The 22,100-nt window shown below is 43.1% G+C and overlaps 1 protein-coding gene across 1 annotated transcript in view; it reads left to right on the top strand.

Moving 5' to 3' along the window:
* Positions 1–539: 539 nt before the first annotated feature.
* Positions 540–22,100, top strand: part of LRRFIP1 (LRR binding FLII interacting protein 1) — a 100,595-nt gene continuing 79,034 nt past the window's right edge. Inside the window, exon 1 of the mRNA XM_057389804.1 lies at positions 540–776. Coding sequence (XP_057245787.1) covers positions 540–776 — 237 coding nt within the window. The remainder of the gene's footprint in view (positions 777–22,100) is intronic.

The raw sequence follows: 22,100 nt of genomic DNA, 5'->3' as shown, positions 1-22,100 counted from the left end.
CAGGTACTCCCACTCACACACATCCTGATTTCGGATGGTGATGGGAGTGAGGAAGGACAGAACCACACACCCGATTTCAGGCGAGAGGGCAGCGAGCAGGGACCCCCAAACACACCCCGATCCCGGGCCGTGAAGGCAGCGAGCAGGGATCCCCTCACACTCCGATTTCAGGTGTGAGGGCAGCAGACAGGAACCCCCAAACACACCTCGCTTTCGGGAGGTGAGGGCAGCGAGAAAGGGCCACCCCACACAAACCCCGATTTCAGGCGTGAGGGCAGCGAGCAGGGACCGCCAACACACCCTGATCCCGGGCGGTGAGGGCAGCGGACAGGAATCCCCCAACACACCCCGGTCCCAAGAGGTGAGGGCACCAAGCAGGGACCCCCAAACACACCCCGGTCACGGGCGGTGAGGGCAGCAAGAAGGGACCCCCAAACACTCCGCACACCCCGGCGGTGAGGGGAGCGAGCACAGACCCACACCGCGCTGTCGGGGGGGCGCGAACCGGCCCGTCCCCTCAGGGCGGGGGGCGGCGGCGCATGCGCGGGGCGGGGGGCGGTGACGGCCGCGCCGGCGGAGGCGGCGGAGGGAGCGGCAGCGGCAGCGGGAGGGTCGCTCGGGGCTGGCGGGCAGCGGCTCCGGGTTCGGCTCCGCTCCGGCCCGGGCCGGTCAGGGACCGCCTCGCCATGGGGACGCCGGGCGCCGGGCGCAAGCGGCTGCCGAACCGGGAGCGCCTGACGGCGGAGGACGATGCGCTCAACCAGATCGCCCGCGAGGTGAGCGGCGGGAGGCGGCATCCCCCCTTCTCCCTTCTCCATCCTCCTCCCCTCGCCTTCCCCCCCGGGCTCCCCCGAGCGCCGCGCAGGCGCCCCCGGCCACCGGCAACACGGCGGCTCAAGGGCGAGGTGAAACCGCCGCCTGTGCCACCATCCCCGGGCATCGCTCCGGCGGTCGGTGAGGGAAGGGCGTGCGGTGCCGGGCCCCCCCGCTGCAGCCGCTCCGGAGGGGACATCCATCGCCAGCCGCTGCCGCTGAGAACCACTGCCATTGGTGTTAACCACTGAAAATAGGCCSCTCGGGTGGATGCATTTAAATCGTAGAATCACAGAATGGTTTGGGTTGGAAGGGATCCTGAAGATCATCTCGTTCYAAGYTCCCTGCCATGRAACACCTTCCACTAGACCAGGTTGCTCCAAGCCTCATCCAAGCTGGCYTGGAACATTTCCAGGGATGGGAGTATATAATGAAAATCAGAATACCGCAAGGTGATGCTGGGTGTGGGCATAAGTGAACCCTGTAACTTGGAAACTGATTTTTACATTGCTGCCCACCAGACACTRCATTGTGCTCAATGTGACTTTACCTTCTAAACCAGCTGATTGCTGGTGCTTCCTGCCTCCTTACTCTTCTTGTGTACACTTAAATGATTCAGTGGTAACTGGGATAATTGAATTTGGTTTTTATGTTTGCTAAATCTGACACAGGCTGTTCTGCATCCTTGCTCCRGCAGTCTTCCAAAGGGGGAGAGGGGGATAAACAGCCCTGGGGTTCTTCTCCAGYAGGGAGCCTACAAGAAAGATGGAGAGGGATGATTTACAGGAGCATTTAGTGACAGGACAAGGGGGAATGGATTCACAGTGAAAGAGAGTGGGTTTAGATTGGATGTTAGGGAGAAATTCTTCCCTGTGAGGTGGTGAGGCYCTGGCACAGGGTGCCCAGAGAAGCTGTGGCTGCCCCATCCGTGGAARTGTTCAAGTCCAGGCTGGATGGAGCTCTGAGGAGCCTGGTCTGGTGGGAAGTGTCTCTGCCTGTGACAGGGGGTTGACACAAGGTCCCTTCCAACCCAAACCATTCGGTGATTCAGTGTCTAAACTGCTCCAGTGCTGGCTGCTGCTGAAGATGACCATCCTCTTCCCTTAGTGTGGGTTATATGTGTCACCCCACCTGGTGTTGGTGTGACCCTAAGATGAGTTACAGGATAAACCACCCTTCCAGAAGAGTTTTAGGTCTCTCTTGGTTCCCTTTCCTGATTCAGAGCTGCAGCAGGACCAGATGAATGCTAATGTATGGCTTATTTTTGGTGGCACTGGCTCATGCACCTTATTACCACCAATGCACCAATAATTGTGCACCATTTTGAAGGGGTTTGTAGCATCTTTGGAATACATTCRGCAGGCTGAGTTTTGTGTGAGTGATTCAGACAGTGATTTTTGTGGCAGTGTGATGAGAAGGTTCCTAAGGGTGGAGTTTGAGGTAGGAGGGCAAGAATGTCTCATGTCCTGGACATGAGATGGCAAGTAAGAGTGACTGTGCTGTCTGTTAGAGCCATGATAATATCCTAAGAATTGTTCTGGGATGACGGTTTGAATTCCTCAGCTATGTCCTGGCTGTGCTGTCATTCGRTCAAGGAAGACATCAGTCTCTGACAAGGAACCCAGTTGCTCTTCTCTGCTTTTTCCCCACTTTCTCTTTTCACTATCTTAGATGTGCTTTTCACTGCATTGTGTAGTGGTTTTGAGGCCTCAAATATTGTGGTGGTTTGTGGCTTTTTTTTTTTTTTCCTTCCTTCTCCTGGGGTTTGTTTAAAGGACAACTCCATTTGCTCAAAAAGCTCAACACAAGCATGTCTTTTATCTTTTCCCTTGAGTGCTAAAACTGTGAACTGCCAAGTTCAAGGTTCAGCGTTTTCCCATATTATTTTATCTATTTGCATTACTCTGTCTCAGAGCACTTTAATTGTTTTGTTGTTTAACTGCCTGTTCTCCACACAAAGGATCCCAGATGAATCCTTCTGTATGATCTTGGAGACTCGTAAAATACGTCAACTAAGCCTTGTCTCCTCTTAACAAGAATGTTGAGAATATCCATGTTAAGAACGCAGGAGGGTTACTGATCTTTTGCCTCTTCCAGCATTCCTCACAGGTGTTTAGAGAAAGCTGGGACACAGACATGTTGCTATTGCACGTACATTCTYACTCCTCTCTTTCCTTTGGTCTTTGTTATCGAGAAACCAGAGGTGCTGGCAAGTTATTTGCAGATGCCAGAGTCTCATTTTCCCTATGTTCAGATGGGAGCCCAAAAGAGCATGCAAACCAGACTGATTCACAGAGGTAYCTTTTGTTTTGTGGCTGTCAGAATATTTTGATAAATCCACTGTTCTCRCTCTACTACGTGCTCCTGTAAGAAGACAGCAAGACTTGGAAGGACCCTTTGAAACTCCTGCCATTTGAAATTAATTTTTGGSAGATTTGCAAAAGTCTTGCTCTGTGTGTGCAGTCTTGCACAGACCAGGAGGGAACCTGGSGTGGTGAAGAGGGCAGTGAGAGCAATTGTGAGGGGAAGTAACTAAGCAAGAGGAAGGAAATGGTAAGAGTGAAGCATCTTGTAGTGACAAGGGTTTAGGAGCAGTGTTAGTCATGTTAATCAGTAGCAGTTTTAGTGTTTGAGGCAGTTTCTGCGGTAGTTTATCACCTTGTGTAGATCTGTTCAGAGCAGAGGTAGAAGGTGCTGCAAACCACTCCCATCAGGAAAGGGTAGTGCTGTACCACCAGCACTGGCTGCAGTTTGACAGATGCAGGAATTAAGTGGATGGCGAATATGTAAATATAATTAACATGAAACGCTGTGTTCTGGGTTTCTAACAGMCTCACAGACTGCCACTCAGGATTTGCTGCTCACACCTGGCTTGTGCTGCTGAGCTTGTTTTTTCCCAGGCCAGCTCTTGCAGGCAGCAGCGAAGCCGATCAATGATCAGCTTCTCTGCTTTCAGGCTCGCCTTGACGCCAGTAGATTGTTCTGTGTTTAGGTCAATGGAAACTTTTGGGCCCTTTCATTCCTCATGTGAGCACATGCCAGCAGTGTTTGCAAAATCTAGCAGTTTGATACTGCTCAAGGTCTGTGCCAGCAGAGCCAGCAGGARCCGCGGCCGCGTGCTGCGCGCTCATCTGCTGGGATGGAGCACGCGTGGCTCGGGAAGGCGCAGTCCTGCCCAGCTGAACCTTCCAGGAGCTGGCTTCCTGCTTGGATTAGATGGCTTTGATGTGATTACTCGAGACATTGTTTCTAGGGGAGTATTTCTTTTTTTTTTTTTGCTAACTTCCACTCTGCTAGCTACAGTAATAATTGTTACGTGAGCAGGAGTTTTGCAAATCTAGCAAGGAGCTGTATAAATGAAATGTTTCTCTTGTAGGCAGATAATATTAGTTACTGTTTTTTGTTCACTTGAATGAGGAAGGACATGGTCTATTTCTTGTTTCCATTAGGAAAGAAACTGACACCTTGTTTTGCCACTGTTTTGTAGACAGATGTGTGTTACACAGCTCAGAAAAAAATGATCCTGCCATGTGTCCTCTCTGTACTAGAAATCTTAATCCACCATTTTACAGAACAGAGTTCTTTAGGTAGTAATTAATTTGATACTAGTAATTCAAGCAACATAATCTATTTTTTTTTGTCGAAGAAAGTAATGTTGTGAGGGTTGTGCTCATTGTACACTTTATGTCACTTTCAAGAACTGTCRCCTACATCTTTGTACATACATAATTATTACTTTTAAAAAACTAGTGTGATCAATTTATAGACCATACATTTGATTATTCCACTGAAGTAAATAGTTTGGGCATTGATTTGTGTTCTTAGTGATTCAAAAATTGGGATGCTATACTCCTGTGAAGGAGCAGAAATTAGAAAAAGCTCAAAATGCAGGTGAAACCAGCAGCCAGCTTTACTGGTTATGGTATAAAGCACTAAAGAACTTGAAAAGCCTAAAGTGGAGTTTGGGGACTAGGGAAGAGATGCTATGATCATTAAATGTGGAATCTTTTTAATGGAGGGGTTAATCTGGGGGACAAAATTCTGTTTTATGCAGCAATTTGGKGGACTTCCATAAATAGAGATGAAAACAATTTGGTAAAAGTTGAAGCTAAACCAAGCAGAATGGATATTTGTAAATGGGGACACAAGCAAACCAGAGCGTTTAAAGCAGTGTGTTCCCTAAGGATATACTCCCCTAAGGATATATTCCTTAAGTCTGAGATCCATGGGCCTTGTTAGGGTAGTGGTGGAACTTTTTTGAGCAGTATTTGGCATTACAGATGTGTCAAGGCTTTTGTAAGCCAGGTAAATGTTCCAAGAGAAGCCCTTAGAAATGGCCTGGTTTATATAGCGCGAGTACTTGACTTATTTTTTTATTGCCTTTCTGCATTTATGAGTGTTACCATATGATCTGAAAAAAAACCTCCATGTCTGGCTTTTCTGTTCTAGAACAGAAAGTTACGAAAGCAAGGGATGCTCTTGGAGGGCTTGACTCAGCCCGGCTGACCTAAATATAGGAAGGAAGGAGGACTTTGTAGGCGATGCTTGCCAGTAGGGCGTGGGGAATTGTTCCAAATTTGAGATGATTTTATGTGGCAAATATGCTCTTCATCAAACACTCCTTTCCCCCTCATGTTTTACATCTATATATCCAACAAACAGCGTTGGCATCACTTAGAATCTTTCCCAGAGTAAATGTGTGAAGAAGGAGCAGTTTGAAGAAGTGAGATAAAAATCTTAAGACCCATCTCACGCTGGTTAAATGGGTGACTGTCTCCCAGTGCACAATCTGCCTCACGACTTGAAATAATTAGTTGCCTGTTTTTGTGTCCGTGCCTGGCCTRAGTCCCCTTCAGCTGTTCCCTTGCTGTCCGAGGAAGCAGCTGTTTCGGAACTGTGATTCCTGTTTCAGTCAGGCAAGGGACTACTGGTAGGATTAACAGCATGGGAAGCCCAGCCTCTGTCTTTGTAAGCCCAGATGCTGAGCTTGGCTGCAGGATGTAGCACTGATCATTACCTCATCTAGAAGGATGTTTTTCCAGGCCTGTTGCTGTATAAAGTTGGAGCTCAGATGTACTTGCGAGGCTTTCAACACTGGGATTTTCTTTTTTTTTTTCATCCTTCACTTGCGAGTAGCATAGGCCACGTAGTATTTTGGGCTTGTGAAGCAAGGTATTTGTCCCTCCTGTCAAGTCAGCAGGTTGCCAAGAGCAGTGAATCTGTCTAGCTAGACAGGAGCACTTGTAGGCAATCCTTAAAATAGCAACTCTGAAATATCAGCTGTTGTCTCACTTGTGTTGAAATACTTTTTGGGGAGAAGCTGCCCATTGGAATGGTGGTGGGGGGAGGGGGAAAGGGAGCTGCAGTTAGCCAAATTTTCTGTCAGAAAAGTGGCTTTGAGGGTTTATGTTAAATACCACAGAAGAGAAGGTGCATGGTCATTTCAATACCAGAAGCAGAGAAAGCTCCCTGATAAATGGTGCTCCTGCTCATCCCTCTRAATCCACCAGTGACAGAGCTGGCCCTCCATGTCATAGGAAAATAGCTGATTTTTGGGCTTCATCCCACAGTAAAGATGTGGGAAGTGGTTAAGGGCTTCTTGTCAGAAGACATTTGTAACCTTTACTCCTAAGACACTCTCCTTTCCTTCACCTTATTTTAGTTATGGAGCGAGAAGTAGGCTGAAAACTTTCCTGGCTGATGCTGGGAAAATAAACTGGTGTGTGCAYTGAAATGAGAACAGGACATCAGGCAAAAATACATTTCAAAAGCATCCTTATGGGCAGGCTTGGTGTAGAAGGTTGCAAGAAGTAGTAGGTTGTAAGAAATGCAAGGCAACTCTGAAAGGCCTRCCTGTAGAAGATTTAGCTGCTGAAACTAAAGCTTGGTATGGCCCAAWAAATACTAAATAAAGCAATATTTAAATGGAAGGCATGTGATAGTTTAATTGTGCAGGAAGAGCCGTGCATGCTTGCAGCGTGCAAATGACTTCAGGTAACTGAATGACCATGTGACACAATTTTCTGTTTTGAAGATGTGGAAGTTCTGGTCATGCTGTTAAAAACTAATGATCTGGTGGGGGGCTACAGAGAGGGTACAAAAGTCTGGGAAAAACATAGAAGTGCAACTTTGACATTGGCAGGATGTGCCAGAATTCTACCACTGGGAGAGTTTGACAGGTGTCCTTACCTGGACTTCAGCACCAAAGGCATTTTCGATTAATATTTGGATGGTTTCTTATTCTGCCTTTGAACAAACTTAACTAGTTCCATGAGGTGTGAAGGGTGAGGCTTGGGAAGTATTTCCCAGTGAGCAGAGCTRGGAGCACTTTCATGGCCTGACCAGATGAGTGTCTGGAGTGTTGAGAGAAGGAAAGACGCAAGCAAACTCTGACTAATGCTGTTCCCAAAACTGAGCATTCCTTGTTTTGGGATGTGGATGTGTGCCTAAACCAAAAACTGGGCAGAAAAGGGTGGATCCCTGGCTACATAAAGCGGTGTCTTCCCAAGATGGATTTGACTTGCACTTGAGCATCTAGCCTGCAATTCAGTGCTCTGTTCTTCCATCCCCTCAAGTGTTTCATGTTTTCCCATAAGTGAAGCTCTGATTCAGTGTGTGTGGCTTCAGGGTGTGGAATTCTGAAAGGAGAGACTTTTGTCTTCAAATAATTTGCAAATACTTTGGTTTTATTCTCAGACATAAAAATGTGCAAGTTTTGTTAAAACTGGCTATTTCTGGGTTAAGGAAAGATGGATATTTTGGGGTTTGAGTACACTTAAATATAAAGGCCACAGCTTTGGTCTAAAACTTTGAGTGACTAGTTCTGACTTGAAAGTTTCACTGAATACATTGAAATCACTTTTGTTAATTTAAGGACTTAAGATCCTGTTCTTTGCCAAGAAATATGAGTGTCTGAGCTAATTGCTCATTAAAAATGTCTGACCTAGAATTGGAAAGTTTGCTAGATTGCTTTGAGGTGTGCTTTCAGTTAGAAATAGCCTGGCTGTGATGCGAGGAGGGGCGGATTTGTTCAGTGGCATCTGCTTTGCCCTTCTGTGAGCCAGCTTGGCATGGGCCGTGGGTTTMTCCACCTAAACACTCTCACAGCTTCTAAGACTTGAGCAGGAGACAAGGAAAGTGATCTAAGAGTGCCAAATCTGAGCTGTTCCTGTCTCAGATGTGGCAAGAAAGCCTCTTCAATTTTTATTGCTTCCAGCTCCTTGCTGGTTCATCACATCTCTTTCCTCCTTCCTGCATGCTGCTCTTCTCTGCAAGATGAGAATTTCTTTTGTCATGCAGCTTAATCCTGACATTAGACTTGCAAAAAACACTGGATGCCTTGTAATTCTCTGACACTTCAGGAGCTCCTGTGCTCTGGGAGGAAATATTTAGATTTTATTTTTGTATTATATGGTGCTGTACAAGAAACTGGAAGCTTTGGTAAACCATAATCGCCAGGTGTATCACCATGGCCATGTTCCTATTTTTAATGCCTGGTAATTAAGGAGAAGAGCCTGTTATCTTTGGCATGTGAAGAAATGCAAAGACAGTAGTTGGGTCTCAGGGCAACAGTTTCCTCTCAGCTGTCAGAAGGTTTATGTGAATGAGACTGGAATATTCAATTTGAATCTGAAGTTCTATCAAAGAAACAAGAAAGATGGTATCTCCAACTGGCTTCCTCAAAAACAGATCYCTCAGAGCTGGGCTTTTCCTACTATGATGTCATTACTTGCAGTGTTTGGGTGTAATTAGTGTGAGATTGATTTATGTCTCCCAGAACGGCCGAGTTTACTGGAGGAGAGTTCCACAAAAGGAGTTTATTTGCGCATTTGCTGGTGTAGCTGTTTGGGCAGTGTTGATGTTGCCTGCAGTGAGGTGATGATGCCTCTGTCCCACTGGTGACTCTTTGCAAACCATTCCCCCAGTCCAACAGATGCTCTGCACAGACAGGGAATGTAAAGGAGCAATATTTCTTCCCTCCTGGTTTCTGCTTGTGCATATCTTGTGACCTTTCCCTTCGCCAGCATCTAATTTAAATTTAATATTACTTTTTTTTCCTTCGCTCTCCTCTTTTGAGTACTTCCTACGTCCCAAAATAACCTTTCTCTAATCCCACTGAATACCATGTTTAGTTGAGTCTCTCTCTTCTGTCTGCCTTTGCCAGCCCTTTCCAGTAGGCAGAAATGGAATACAGGAGGATCTGGCACGCTAAAAGCTGGGTCAGGTTTTTAAACTCATTCCCTCAGGTCAGATGGATTTCAGGCATCCCCACTTGGGTCTTCTAATTATGGAGCGTTTATCAGCTAACATGCTGGGATGACAGGAGAGCAAGGAAAGGCTCTTGGTGTGCTTCACATGCAGAAAAATCCCTGGGCTCTGGTCTCCTATCTGGCTCTTGTAGCGTCACATTTTTTCCCTTTTAAAACACACGTTGCTTCAGAGTCAGATAGTTCAGATATGGGTGTTTTTATCAGTGCCAAAGTGCTGCAGTCTCCACACAAACCCATGAAATCGTATTTGCTTCTGCTGCCTACAAACAGACAGAGAAAACAGCCTTCTCCTTTGGGTTATTTTTTTTTTTTTTTAAATCTGTATCTACGTTTTGTTTCAAACCTGAAGTTCTTTCAACAGACTTGCTAGGAAACTGGTGGAAACCACTTCATGTGCTCTTAGGAAACAAGTCAATTTTTTTGGTGGTCTACAACCCTATTTCTTTGCTGTGTAACTGTGCATTTCCCATAAGCTGTTTTCCTTGAAATGTCTGTTCTCCCATATGAAAAATGCCTGTGTTGGTCTTGGTTTGCTTCCTTTGCTGCATGTGCTGCTGGGCTCTAAGAGGATTTACATTGACAAATATGTTGAACCAACATCTGTTGAAAATGAAAGTGGGCTTTTGGGACATGGTTTGTGATACCCAAAGGTCACGCTGCTCCATTGTCTCTTCCATACGAAATTGAAATCTGCCCCGATGTGAAATGAGTGCGTTGGAGCAGTGATGTGACCTAACCTTTGCATGAACTGTGGAGGAATCCGGGGGCTCTGGGAAATAGTGAGCTTGTGTGTGGATACAAGAGATAATGTTGGTGTATGTAGAGAATGTCACTGTTTTATTTATAGAGGGTTACACAGCATTTTTAGGAATATTTGTGCATTCTTGTTTAATTACCCTGGGGGAAAAAAAATCATTATTTGGTGAACTGGAGCAAGCGAAGAAAGGYTCTCWGTRTGTGCTGGTGAAATGCTTTTGCATCACTGATGGGATAAGCATATCCTGTCAAACTTAGCAATAATTTTCAGTCTAAAGGTAACCCAGAATTTGCTGTTTAACCAAGCAACCTACATTTTTAGCATTAGAAAGTAAAGATCAGTGGGTGTGCAGTGCTCTTACAAAAATCTAGCCTCATTTTTTAGGGGAGGCTCAACCTGTTAATACAGAAACAAGCTTTTTAGAGATCTGCATTACCTAGAGATGCTTCTCTGGGATCTGCTGCCTGTGCTGGTGGCTGAACAAGGCTCCTCTTTCAGTCTTCCCACTATAAAATCAATACAGTGCACCCTAAAAAAGTATTGAGTGCTCTGTGAAAACAGCAATGAGGTACAAACCCCAGAGGAATAACACAGATCTAAGATTCCCTGCTGCACCTCAGGAACTGGTAGAAAACCTTACGGGAATTGGGGTTTTATTGTAATTTCCTCTAACAGAATGTGATTCTCCAGGGGCTGAGCTTTTGCTGCTGGCTTATCCCATTCTCTCACCACTTCTTTTTATTTTGCTATTTTTCAAACACAGCCTCTCCTGACCTTAAGCTTACAGGTCGGCACAGTTTCAGTGTTAAATAGACTGAGGATACCTTTTATAATTGTGTCTCCTGGGTGGTAATGGCTGTTAGGGTGCAATGGAGCAGGCAGGGAAAGGAGCTGCCCAGGGGTGARCTGTTGGTGTATTCCAAGCGGCATTCTGTGATTTCCACAATTCCAGTAAATGCCTACAAAGGTCACTTTTGCTGTACCCCTAGACAAGGTGTGTGTGGCCCCGGTGGCGCATTTCAAACTGAATTAATTTGTTAGTGAGGGTTAGGACACAGATTCTCCAGGTAATCCATTACTGCTCAGACCCAGTTTGGAGGCAGTAATCCCGTCCCACCCCCACGCAAAAGCTGTCCAATCGTTTCTCAAACAATGCTGTTTTTTTAGCCCTAATCCCAGCTGAAGGGTTGTTCACCGCCATCGCTGAACTCTGGGCAACTTGTCTTGACATGTGCTGGCTCTCTCAGGGAATTCCTCTTCCCAGGAGGGAGAGGGTTGTGGAATGACAGCAGCATGAGAGGGTAACTCCTGCCCGCTGGCCAGGTAAGACCATTTTGCAGATGACAAATTTTTGAGCTGGTTGCAGCAGTGAGATACAGAGGAAGTGCAATTTTAGATTCTTTTATTTTTTTTAAATTCATTTTTGACAGGTCTCTTAAAATTGCTGGAAAAGTGTGATTTAAAAAAAAAAATGTGTTCTCTGTGAAATTTCCTCTGTGTGCTTTTTCTGCAAACTGAATGTAGGACTTGGCTCCTCTCCTGGAGAGCTGTGGTTTCAGCGCTGTTGCTAAATGTTTGAAGTTTGATATTTGTGCTTGAAGGACAGAAAATCCAGTACAGCACCGTGTAGTGGAAGCTGTTATCCATCCTCTGCAGCATCCAGCTGTACTAACAAGAAAAGTCAGGGGTTTTTTTAAGGTGGTTTCTCTGGATTTAGGCACTTTCCCTCGTATCGGATTTGCTCAAGCAGGTTTTGGCATTCCCTTGGTGGATGTTACGRATGGAGAATTTCAGCCTCTATTTGAAAGTGTTCTGGCTTTCCCTTGAGAATATGGATAGCCTGAGGGAGAGCTGTGGGCTATTTCCTGTAGCAGAATATCTAAATTAACTGTCCCTCGGCAGGAAGATGGTGCAATTTGAAGAATTGCATGCAACTCTTTCCCACCGGGCTCTCTCCAAACACTTGTTACACARAGAATTGGTCCAGTGCTTAACAGAAATGTATAGCAATGAGTTGCATGAAAACCACAATTTTTACAACAATTCCCTTGTATATTTTTTATTTTATTTTTTTTTAATTTTTATTTTTATAGGGGCTTCTCTTGTATATGGTGAATTTTAAATACAGTGTGTTTTATGTGTAAAATTAAAACAATCACCCCTGGTGACATCTCTTGTAGAGTCCCTCACACGATATAATTTATATACTATGCTTCTGATCTTCTCCACTGCTTCTGATGACTCTGGGCCCTTCTWTTAGATTTCACATGAAATCAGGGCAGTTGGAGAGCGTGGAAAACCAGTGCCTTGCAGCTTGTAACCATTGCACAGTGTCCAACAAAACAGTGCATTGTAAACATAATAAAATGGTCTATTAACAAATTGCTTTATTAACTCTAATCAGTCTAAAGAGCTAAATTTAATTAAATCTGCTTGTGGATGAGAACATTCCACTCATGGAAGGGTGCACTAAAGGTCATCTCCTGTTTTGAATCTCAATGTTTGCATGTAAAAATTTGTCTTTCATTTGCTTGGGGTCAGGTAGGGATGTGCCTTTAGGGATTCATTATTATTATTAATTATTTGAAGAGGCTTCAGCTCCCTGCCTTTTTGTGACAGAAATTAGAAGTACACCTATAAGGCATGAGGAAAAACTTTGTCTGTATGTAGCTGTAGATATTTTAACACTTACTGAAATGAAAGTGCTGTGTAAAAGAAGATGGAACCCTTTGTTCTGACTTGATACTCGAATGTTTCTGTTTCRAACTCCCACTTAAAAAAAGTACTCAACTCTAAGCACTAATTTGTTTTCTAAATACCTTCAAATTTAGATCTACTCTTTTCCAGGGCAAAAGGCTCTTAAATAAGGAAAAAGGAGAACATCTATTTTCAGATGCGTGGCTGGGAAAGGAAAATGCCACTGAGTGCCTGTGAAACCTTTTACACTACTAAAAAGTTTTTTAAAGTTGTTTTTTAAACAGTGCTCAAACAGTATTGAGTGTCCACAGTTTTAAGTGATTTCTACAGCATTATCCATTGTTTGGACATTTTAAAATTAAATTTTGGAAGCAGGCTCTGGACATCTGTCTTACCAAGAGAGTGTTCCAACACAAAGATTTTTCTTGTGCTGTCAATGAGCTGTGGAATTGAGGATCAAAACTGGTGCAGTGAGAGCTTTGCAGGTATAAAATAATAATTATTTTGACTTCCTAGTGGTTTAAATAGTCCTGACAGCAACTGATAATGTGGGGCCAGGTAACCTGGTTTGATTATGCAGTCTGTCAMAGTTAAGTGCTTTCTTGCAAAGAAATGGTGTGTGGCACCTGAGATGAGGAGTGAGGCCATGCTGATCAGTCAAATGCTGCAGAGACGTGCTGAAGCAGAGAATGAGAGTTCTGGAAATTGGACAGGTCAAAAATCCTTCAGTGGTCATTACAAAAATTCATTTCACTTGCATTTTTGACATTAAACTTCAGGAARTTCCAAGAACTTACAACTTATACCATGGGCATAGCAGGAAATCAAAAGTCTGAGTGTCACCTTGGGAAAGCCTGCAGAGTTTTATAAATTTATAAATTTTATTTATTTTTTTATAAATTTTTTAAGGACAACTGTGTTGTGCCTACATTATACCTATGTTTTGTTATAGCTGGAAACCTTCAGTGTTTTCATTTCTGTGTGGGATGAAACACACACTCTTCTCTGAGTAAATGCACGATGGTTTCTTGGATGTATTTTTAATATGTTGTTTTTAAAGAAAGGATGGGGAGGCAGAGGGGAAGAAAGCAAAAGCCACCTGGGGAAAGGTGTGATGGTGGCACAGAGCAAAGGAGCTGCTGACAAGATCTGACGATAGCAGCAGTGCAGCTTTGTCACTCCTGAAGGATTTTGTGAGCTCCTGGGCTCAAATCTTTATTTCTACTGCTTTGAATGACATTTATTTTCGAAAGGTTTTGCTAACTCAAAGAAATTCAGTAATGAAGTGTAAGTGGTAGGTGTGATGGCTTTTTYCCCAAAGACTCTGTGCACTCTTGCTCCTTGAGAATATTATGGGGTGCTTTGGTGCTTTGAAAATTACTCCAAAGGGGGACTTTTTTTTTCCCCTTCATCCGGGAGAATTTGGATTTGGCGTCAGGCAGGCTCTATTATTCAGACATACTGTGCACCAGACAGGCAGTTTATATATAGAAGCARCACACTTCTAGTACTCTCTTTAATGTGCTAAGCTTGACAGAATTCCATCTGAGATGCAGTAAGTGGTTGCTCTGGCTGGATTTGCTAGCTGGTGAGGACTGGGGAAAAGAGGGAAATTGTGCCATGGTGAATAAGGAAAATACAGATTGTTAATGTCATATATTGAATTGTTTTCTTCAAAATATTATACGTGCTTTCAAAATGGCTAATGAAGTAGTTATGTGATTTATTGATTTATTTATTGTCACACTCTTCAATTTGCTTTTGCTTTAGTTGTGCAACAGAAAAGCAGGCACTGGGTACAGTGAGATGAAATATTTSTCCTCATGCTGCCAAACCAGGACAATTGTATAAATGATTTAATTTCCAGTTGTGTAGTGTTTCAGGGGGTTCTTTGTGAGGTGTCGCCTGATTGTGCAGGGCACACCTTGAACAGTACAGAAATGAGATTTTTTGAATTTAACATAATGGGCCTAGTTGATAATCTTCTATGCTTAGTTATATATTTGATACAGCTTTTCTTGCACAATAGTTTTAAAGCCAGTCCTATTTTTATAGTGCATAAAAATACTTAGGCCGGGTGGGAGTTGGCAATAAATATTTTTATTCCCTGAAGTGGTGGCTCTTGGCCAACTTCTGTTCTCTTGCTTATCAGCTGCTGGTGTTAATTCTGCTGAATTCAAACTTTTTTCTTTTTTTTTTTTTTATCTCTGAGAAGCAGCAGTAATTACTTATTCATGATTCTTGCTCCTGAGTGTTGTTTCATTAATGAGATGCTGCGATTCTGTGGTTCTTGAAAGGAGTTCATTCAGGGGGCCTGGCTGAGCCACTGCCCTGTGTGACACCGGGCGACCCAATCAATGGAGATGTTGGCTTCAAAGTGTCCCTGTTTTTTCCTAGGTTTTACTGAAGATGGAGTCCCTTGAAAGATTATGCGGTTGGCAGTGCTCAGTACAACACTTCTTTTCCCCATTAAAAATAGATTAAATCAAACTTCCAKCATAAAGGTCTCTCTTAAATAAAAGATATCCAGAGTGAGGGCTGAGTCTGAGCACAGCAAGGAATTTTCACTATGTTGGTTTTTCTCCTCATCCTGCTTGGTTGTGAGATTATGCTGCATAAGAATGAAATCCCAAGACAAAAAAAAAAAACCCCAAACCCCACACACTTACAGCTTTCTAGAAGTTTGTCAGTCAGTGCTTATTTTAGAAATGGGCTACTTCAGGGGCATGAGACAAAATTATGGTAATGCCACCGAATGCTTCAGTAGTCAGATGTCAAAGCACGCTGAGTTTGTTTTGCTTGAATGCCATTTAATCTTGCTGCATTTAGAAGATAATGTTCTGCTTTCTCACTTCCATGCATCCCATGCTGGCATCAGCTGTCYCCATTATGGAATATTCTAAGCTCATCAAATCCAAAAGTTTCAGTCTTCTTTCTGGTTACTCTTAAGTCAAGTGCAGGAAACAAGAGCCTGGTTTGTTGTGTTGTCTGATGGCTTTTTCCACCATAGCTAGAAATTCCAGGGGAAAGGGTTATGGAATGGAAATGGAAAGCAAACTTCCCTCACTTGGACATGGATTCAAACCGAGAGCAGAGTGATCCTGGCTGAGAACTCTGGGAAAATCTGAGACAGCCAAATGCCATGTTGTGCAACTGTAACTCTTATTCGAAAGGGGAAAAACAGGAAAATGAGTTGATCATGGGAAAAAAGGAAGGGGAAAATGGGGAGAGATATCTTATACATCAAAATATCTTTGAAAGTAAATGCTGGTGTTGATTTTACCAGTCATAATTAAGGGACAGGACATGATCCTGTATGTTCATCCAGGGCACCTGCAAAGAATGAGAGCAGAACCCAGTAACTCTGCATCTTTATTTGCCTTTTCTTAATTCCCAAGCAGTTGCTTCCCTCATCTTTCCTGTTGTTGGGGAGGTGAAGMAATGCTGGCTCTGGAATGGTGTCACTGGAAGATTCTTCCTGCTTCCCTTCCCTGCTGCTGACTCACACTTGCATCCAAAGGACAAAGTTAACACCTTAAAAGAGGAAAAATAACAACTTTTCTGCAAATGTACAGTAAGGGAAAATTGCTGTCTTTTCCTTTTATTTTCTTTTTTTTCCTTTGGAGTTTGGATTTTGCCTCAGCACTGGAAATGTACTGAGCRGTTATCCAGGCTGAAGTAGGTCAGAGTGTGAACTGGCTCAGTCTCTCTGGTTCAGGTGTCACAGAGCTTTCCTGCTTGCTGGCTAAMTTTCAATTCCATTCTGAAAGAGATTAGAGGTCGTTGGCAGCTTTTTTTTTGGATTCAGCATCTTGCGTATTAGTGAAACCACTGCAGGAAATGCTTTTTYAAAATTTCTTGAAGAAGACCTGTCTTTTCCTGCCTGGATTTGGCAAGATAGGAAGCCAGAACTGAAGGATTATTGAGATGAATTGGCTGGGAGATTAACCTTGATGTTGATAGTCCTTCACTATCTCCATGTCAGGATGGTTTYAATCTAGTGCTGGTCTTGCATCTGAAATCTATTACAAAGTGATTACATTGGATGGACTTGCACTTCGGAAACCACAGTCTGAGTTCAGCAGAAATTGCACTGGACCTACTTTCTGTGAGTATAAGCTCCCTGTGAGTATAAGCAATTGATGCTGTTTTATGATRCCTCTAGAAGACAGGGATGTATTTRAAAGCAAGACTGATTTATTAGAAAATCTAGAGAAGATGAGGTTTTATGCTTGGCAGTTCTCCTYCTCCTCTAATGCATATTTTTTCCAGTGCTAATTTGAGAAGTTGTGTGTGTGTCCCCAAAGTCTGTCAAGTTCAAACTATGTAACTTTAAATATTTAATCCCGGAGAAGAGAATCAGTAGGATTTATGAATGAGGTGAAAGAATAGCCAGGACAAGCCAAGAGGTTCTTAATAGTTCTGGCTGCTTTGTATGTGGCGCACCTTTTATCATTGCACTTGGACTGGAGTCACTTCCTCACATCCAAGATTTTTGACATCCTGGCTCTTCCTCTTAATCCAGCTGCACATGCTTTAGACCGTGATAGCTTAGCAGTAGCCTCGAAGAGCTTTTTAACAGAAGAGCTAGGGAAGCATCCTGGTAAAGTTCAGGAGCAGAACTCTTCCCCTCATCTGTTCCTCCCGCTCTCAGAGCCACCCAGCTGGATGTGTGAAGTATGTGCAAGCAAAGGGGGCAACAAATGACATCCCAAAATRGGCTGGGAATGCTTGTGTGCACCTAAATCTGGTAAAAAGTGTTAGTAAAACTGTGAAAAAAACTCGTGTAGAGCTTTGCACTGTGCCTGTGGTTGGAGTTTTCTCCCATGCAGAGAGGCTGAAAGCTTAGCTCATTTCTTTTACAAGATTGTGTTGCCATCACTTGCCATCTGAAACCAGAGCTTTKTCAAAAAAGACATCGAAGATGACAGCTGAGAGCTGAAAAGCTGGCACCCCTAGAAGGGGAGGGACTTGTCACACTTGCTCCTGTTCAGATTCTGTGCAGGGTTCTCTGGAGACACGTTCCTGCTCTGCAGATTCGATATTAACRTTACCACGTGGTCTGTGAGAGTGAAGCCTGAGGGACAGTGAACCTGTGCATGACAGCTACAAGTGAACCAGCCCTTGGYAGCTCCACATTGTTCCCTCTATTTTGCCTCCTCTAAGGTGGCAGTGTCTCCTTTTCCCAGTGTGACAGTCCCCCCTGATGCTCACAGGTGTTGTTCAGGTGTCACTCCTTGCCTAAAAACTAGATTTCCTAATTGCTGCAAAATACCAGTTGAGATCTGAGCCTAAATACATCGCTGAGTTTAAATTTATGAAGCATGGCATTCCAAACAGGTGTGGAAGTAAAAAGATTTATGTAAAATCTTAAGAGAAGCATCAGTTCTCTTCAACACTTGCTCAAAAGCCCATGTCATATCTCCAAGTGAGTTTTGAGAGGGGAAGTGCAGACTCATTGCTGGATGCTAAACCTCGTCCACAAAGATGTTCATATTTACCCATTCCAGATGCTCATTGTACTGAGTGAAGCTGTTCCATCATTCTGAGCTGTTCAGGATGACAGTTGATCAAATCAATTCCTTCAAAAAGTAACCACAAAAAAAAAAAAAACCCTCAAAAAATTACTCAGAGCTTTGATTTGTACTGGTAATTATGGCTAAAGACCTCTCTGAGTCTTATAATTAACTTTAATAACCTTATAAATATTCTCCAAATATAATTAAGGGAAATTACATGTTAGGGAAATAAAGATTAAGTGGCTGTGTTGGTGAGGACTAATAGGCCCTAGCAGAGCTGTGATTTACAAACAAGACCTCACAGAGAAAGTGGCAGCTGTCTGGCAAGGATTTTGTTGATGCTTCTAGTTTGAGGAGATAATACTATTTATATACCTTGTGCATCGAAATTAATAATTATACTGAATAATTTAAGATGGGTCAACACTAATATTACCAACCTCTGCTTGGATTTTTGAAAGGTAAGTTCAGCTTGAACCTGATCTTCTCCTCTTACCCTTTTTCCCATTGGAGGGGAAGGGTGAGAGAATCTTCCTTGGAGTCATTCCCAGACAGGGAGGCACAAATAAGGAAGGGCTGTGTTACATGAGGGAGTTATGAGAGTTATTCGGAGTTGGTCGACAGCTGCAGCCCTCTGCTCTCGTGTGAATGGTTTCCTTTTTGCCACAGTGCTTATTTTAATGAACTCCATCTGCACAGAGCCCAGTCCCTCACAGAGAGCAGCTCATGATCCCTGTGGATGCAGTATGGATGCCACGAGTTGTCCAGTTTATCAGGTTGCACATGAAAGCTGCATATGAAAATGAGCTCATAATCTGTGATTTTTTTTTTTTTTTTAGTTAAATCCCTAGGGTTTTGTCATCATTTGGTTTTAGTTTTGGGTTTTTTTTCCTCCCTTCCAAAGGTCATGATGATAGTGGCTTACCATTTGGGTTTTTCCTGTTGTGCAAAGTGATTTTCTTTCTGGAATCTCTGGTTTTATTCAGATGTTGGTGTAAAAACTCAATGCCCTGTTCTTCAACCTCTTGCCGAGACAAATGTGACAAAGGAAATACAGGATGGGATTATTTTAAGGCAAATTMCATCTTAAATCAAAGAACTTTTCTTAAAACGTAAACAAGGAGGCAGAATCAAACCAGAAATAAGAAAAACAATTGTTAGATTTGCTAATGAGACTTAAATGACACTAYTTTTGGCCTCAGCTTACTCAGGTAAAGTTGCTTCTGCCTGAATCTAAATATGAAGGATGGCATCCAAAGCTATAGCTGGCTTACTGGGAATATATGGTRTAGCATATTTTCCTTTTCCTCTGCCATACATTACGTTATAAATCCTCAAACAGCTCACCACACCAAAAATAAGACTGTATAAATATCTGAGCACATGGAAAAAATACCTTTCCTATTGCTAGGCCATTAGAAATTAAAAGAATTAGTCTATTTGAGGCACTAGGCGGGGACCTCTTAAATTAGTAACAATTCTCTGAACACAAACATCCAGGTTTTAGGCAGATTTCTGGAAATGAGCGAGGCAGTGCTGGCACCGAGATGACAGTTCCTAAGTAGTATTTCAGAGGAAGTGTTTATCTGAGGGCTTGAACAATTTCCAGCAGCTGACATTTTGCAACCAAAAGTGTGCCAAATTAGGTAATTTACGTCGCTTTTTTGCTCTTTGTGTTCCACTTGCCTCGCCTTAATCACAGCATTGACACAGAGAATTCCTGACTTAAATYTGTGACTGCCTGAATGCATGAATTAGTCACCTGAGCACTTTTAATAATCTTAAGTGACACTGTAGAAGGGAGTTAATGCCTTAGGCTGTCCCTTGGTGGGATCTGTAAACTCTCATCTGCAGCTGTCAGGGCTGTATTGATAAGGAATTGCTGTTGCAATTGGATGCCTGTGATAACGATTAGGATGGAAGAGATGCAGACAAGAAACTCGAYTTAATCTGGGGATGGTTTGCTGGCAGAGGCTTCTTGGTGCCTCCTTTGGACACTTTCTAACAACTTTACATCTTCTTATATTGTGGTGCCCAGARCTGCACGCAGTAATCTGTGCACTTGGTAATCTCAGTCTCCCAGGCAGATTTGGGAGTACTCTTAGTGCTTTTCCTGTTAATGAAAAGTTAATACCACCCGCTGCCCACAAAGCCTGTGGATGGAAGGAAGAGAGTGTTTTACAACATCTTCTTATTGGCAKAACTAAGAAGTCGCTAAAATTCAGKGTACTGTATCTGTCTTGGTCCTGTTCCTGAGGCATTTCTTCAGTTAAAGGTTAAACATGACTTTAATATGCTAATCATCAGAATACAGAATGTTCATTCCTAGATTTTAGCCCTAAGCCCCTTGTGTTCAGCTGAGCTGTTTGTTTCTGGTGTGGCTGAGTCTCGTTTCTGTTCAGAGGAAGTGAAGTTTACATGGATGCTCCTGTTCTGGTGGAAGCAAGAATTCATTGCTGTGTCTCTGGGCAGCTTTTTACAGCATGYGTGGCTTTCATTGCTTCCAGCCCTGAAGTTGGGAATAAAAACATTCTTTCAGGTGAAATCAAGTGTTCATGAAGAATTTATCCTGTATAGATTCTGCTCTGTAGGAGTGGACTTCTTSCATTGCTCCCAGGGCTGTGAATCCTTAGACACTGGGGTGACTTYAGTTCTCTTTATGTTTCCATGAACCTGTCCTTTTTCTGTTTGTAATAAACACTGTGCTCAGGTGTATGAACAAACTAACAGTGCCAGTTGGCAAATATAAAAACTAATGCTAAACACGGGGTGAGAATAAAGGGATTGTCACTGGATTAACCAGGATTTTGCTGGAGAACTGGGTTAGAAATTCACTGTATCATGTGCCAAGGTTCCCGTCTGGTTGAATTTGCTGAAGTGTTAAATTTTTTGAAGTTGTTTCAAAACTCAAACATTGATAGACCCTGCTTTACTAATGGGAGCTGGTGGRTATTTCAAATTTTTATGTAGGCTGTTGTTGATGTTGGTTTAAGTTTAGATCTGGAAAAGTCAAAACAGTGCCTATTTTTAAATGCAATATTCTATAAATACCTCTGCGTTAACAATGCGTAGTAACTTTTTACTTAACACCATTTTGTCCCTAAGGTCCTCTGGAGCAGCACAGACACTTTGAAACCTATCAGTGAACTTGAAATCAAAAGCCTAAGGCTCAGATCTWTGAAAATATTTTCTTGATTATCTAGTTCTCAGTGACTTAAAAACACCTTGTGCTTGCCCCTCTCTGCTGTTGTCTACATTTTTTTAACATCACGATCATGCAGTTAAGGCTCAGCTTGGAGTGGGATTTTGAGGCTCATTGTCTCATTCCCCTGTGGCTTCATCACATCAGGGCTGATGTGAACATTTCACAGATCCTGATCTTGTGTTCTCTGAATGCTTGAAGGAAATGCTTGACTCCTGTAAGTTTGCAACCATGAAACTGAAAAACCTGTTTAGAACTATCTAAGTAGAAAAGTCCATAGTTAAAAGGTTGATTCTCATTTCCAGCCTGAGCAGTTGTTGCTGATGGCGGTGACAAGAAGAGATGAATTAATTTTAAAGTACATTTTAAAGTTATGAAAAAAAGAATTTCTCAGTAAATTTTTGTGTTTCGGTTTCTCTTGGAAATGGTTTCCTGGAAAGCCTGGTGATGTGTAGATGGCCCATTGCTTGGGAAGCTGGGACTGAGAATGCCTGGGGGAAGTGCAGTGTGAATCTAATGGAGTGGTCTTTGAGTGCTTTAGTGAACACATTTGAAGGATAAAAAAAGCTCAAGAACTGTGCTGAATGCACGATGAAAAGCCCCGGTAGCATCAAGGGTTTAAAATGTCACTGTGAGGCATAAAAGTCTGGGTTTAAGGAGAAAAGATTATTTTTATACAGCTTGTGTGCTAGAAAAAAATCGTGGTCACATACTGTCAATTCTGATGCTTCTTTAAGATTAGGAATATAATATTCCACTTCTATTTAGCAGGACTATGGCTCTGTGTGAACACTTGAACACTTGTTCTTTTTGTTAAGGCTATGGGCAGCTCTGTGGGATTC

This window comes from Malurus melanocephalus, unplaced genomic scaffold (assembly GCF_030028575.1).
Source record: "Malurus melanocephalus ecotype Western Australia unplaced genomic scaffold, MMel_1.1 scaffold_20, whole genome shotgun sequence".
Lineage (NCBI taxonomy): Eukaryota > Metazoa > Chordata > Aves > Passeriformes > Maluridae > Malurus > Malurus melanocephalus.
The sequence above is the reverse complement of the archived record's forward strand: the minus strand, read 5'-3'. Positions and strand labels throughout refer to the sequence as shown.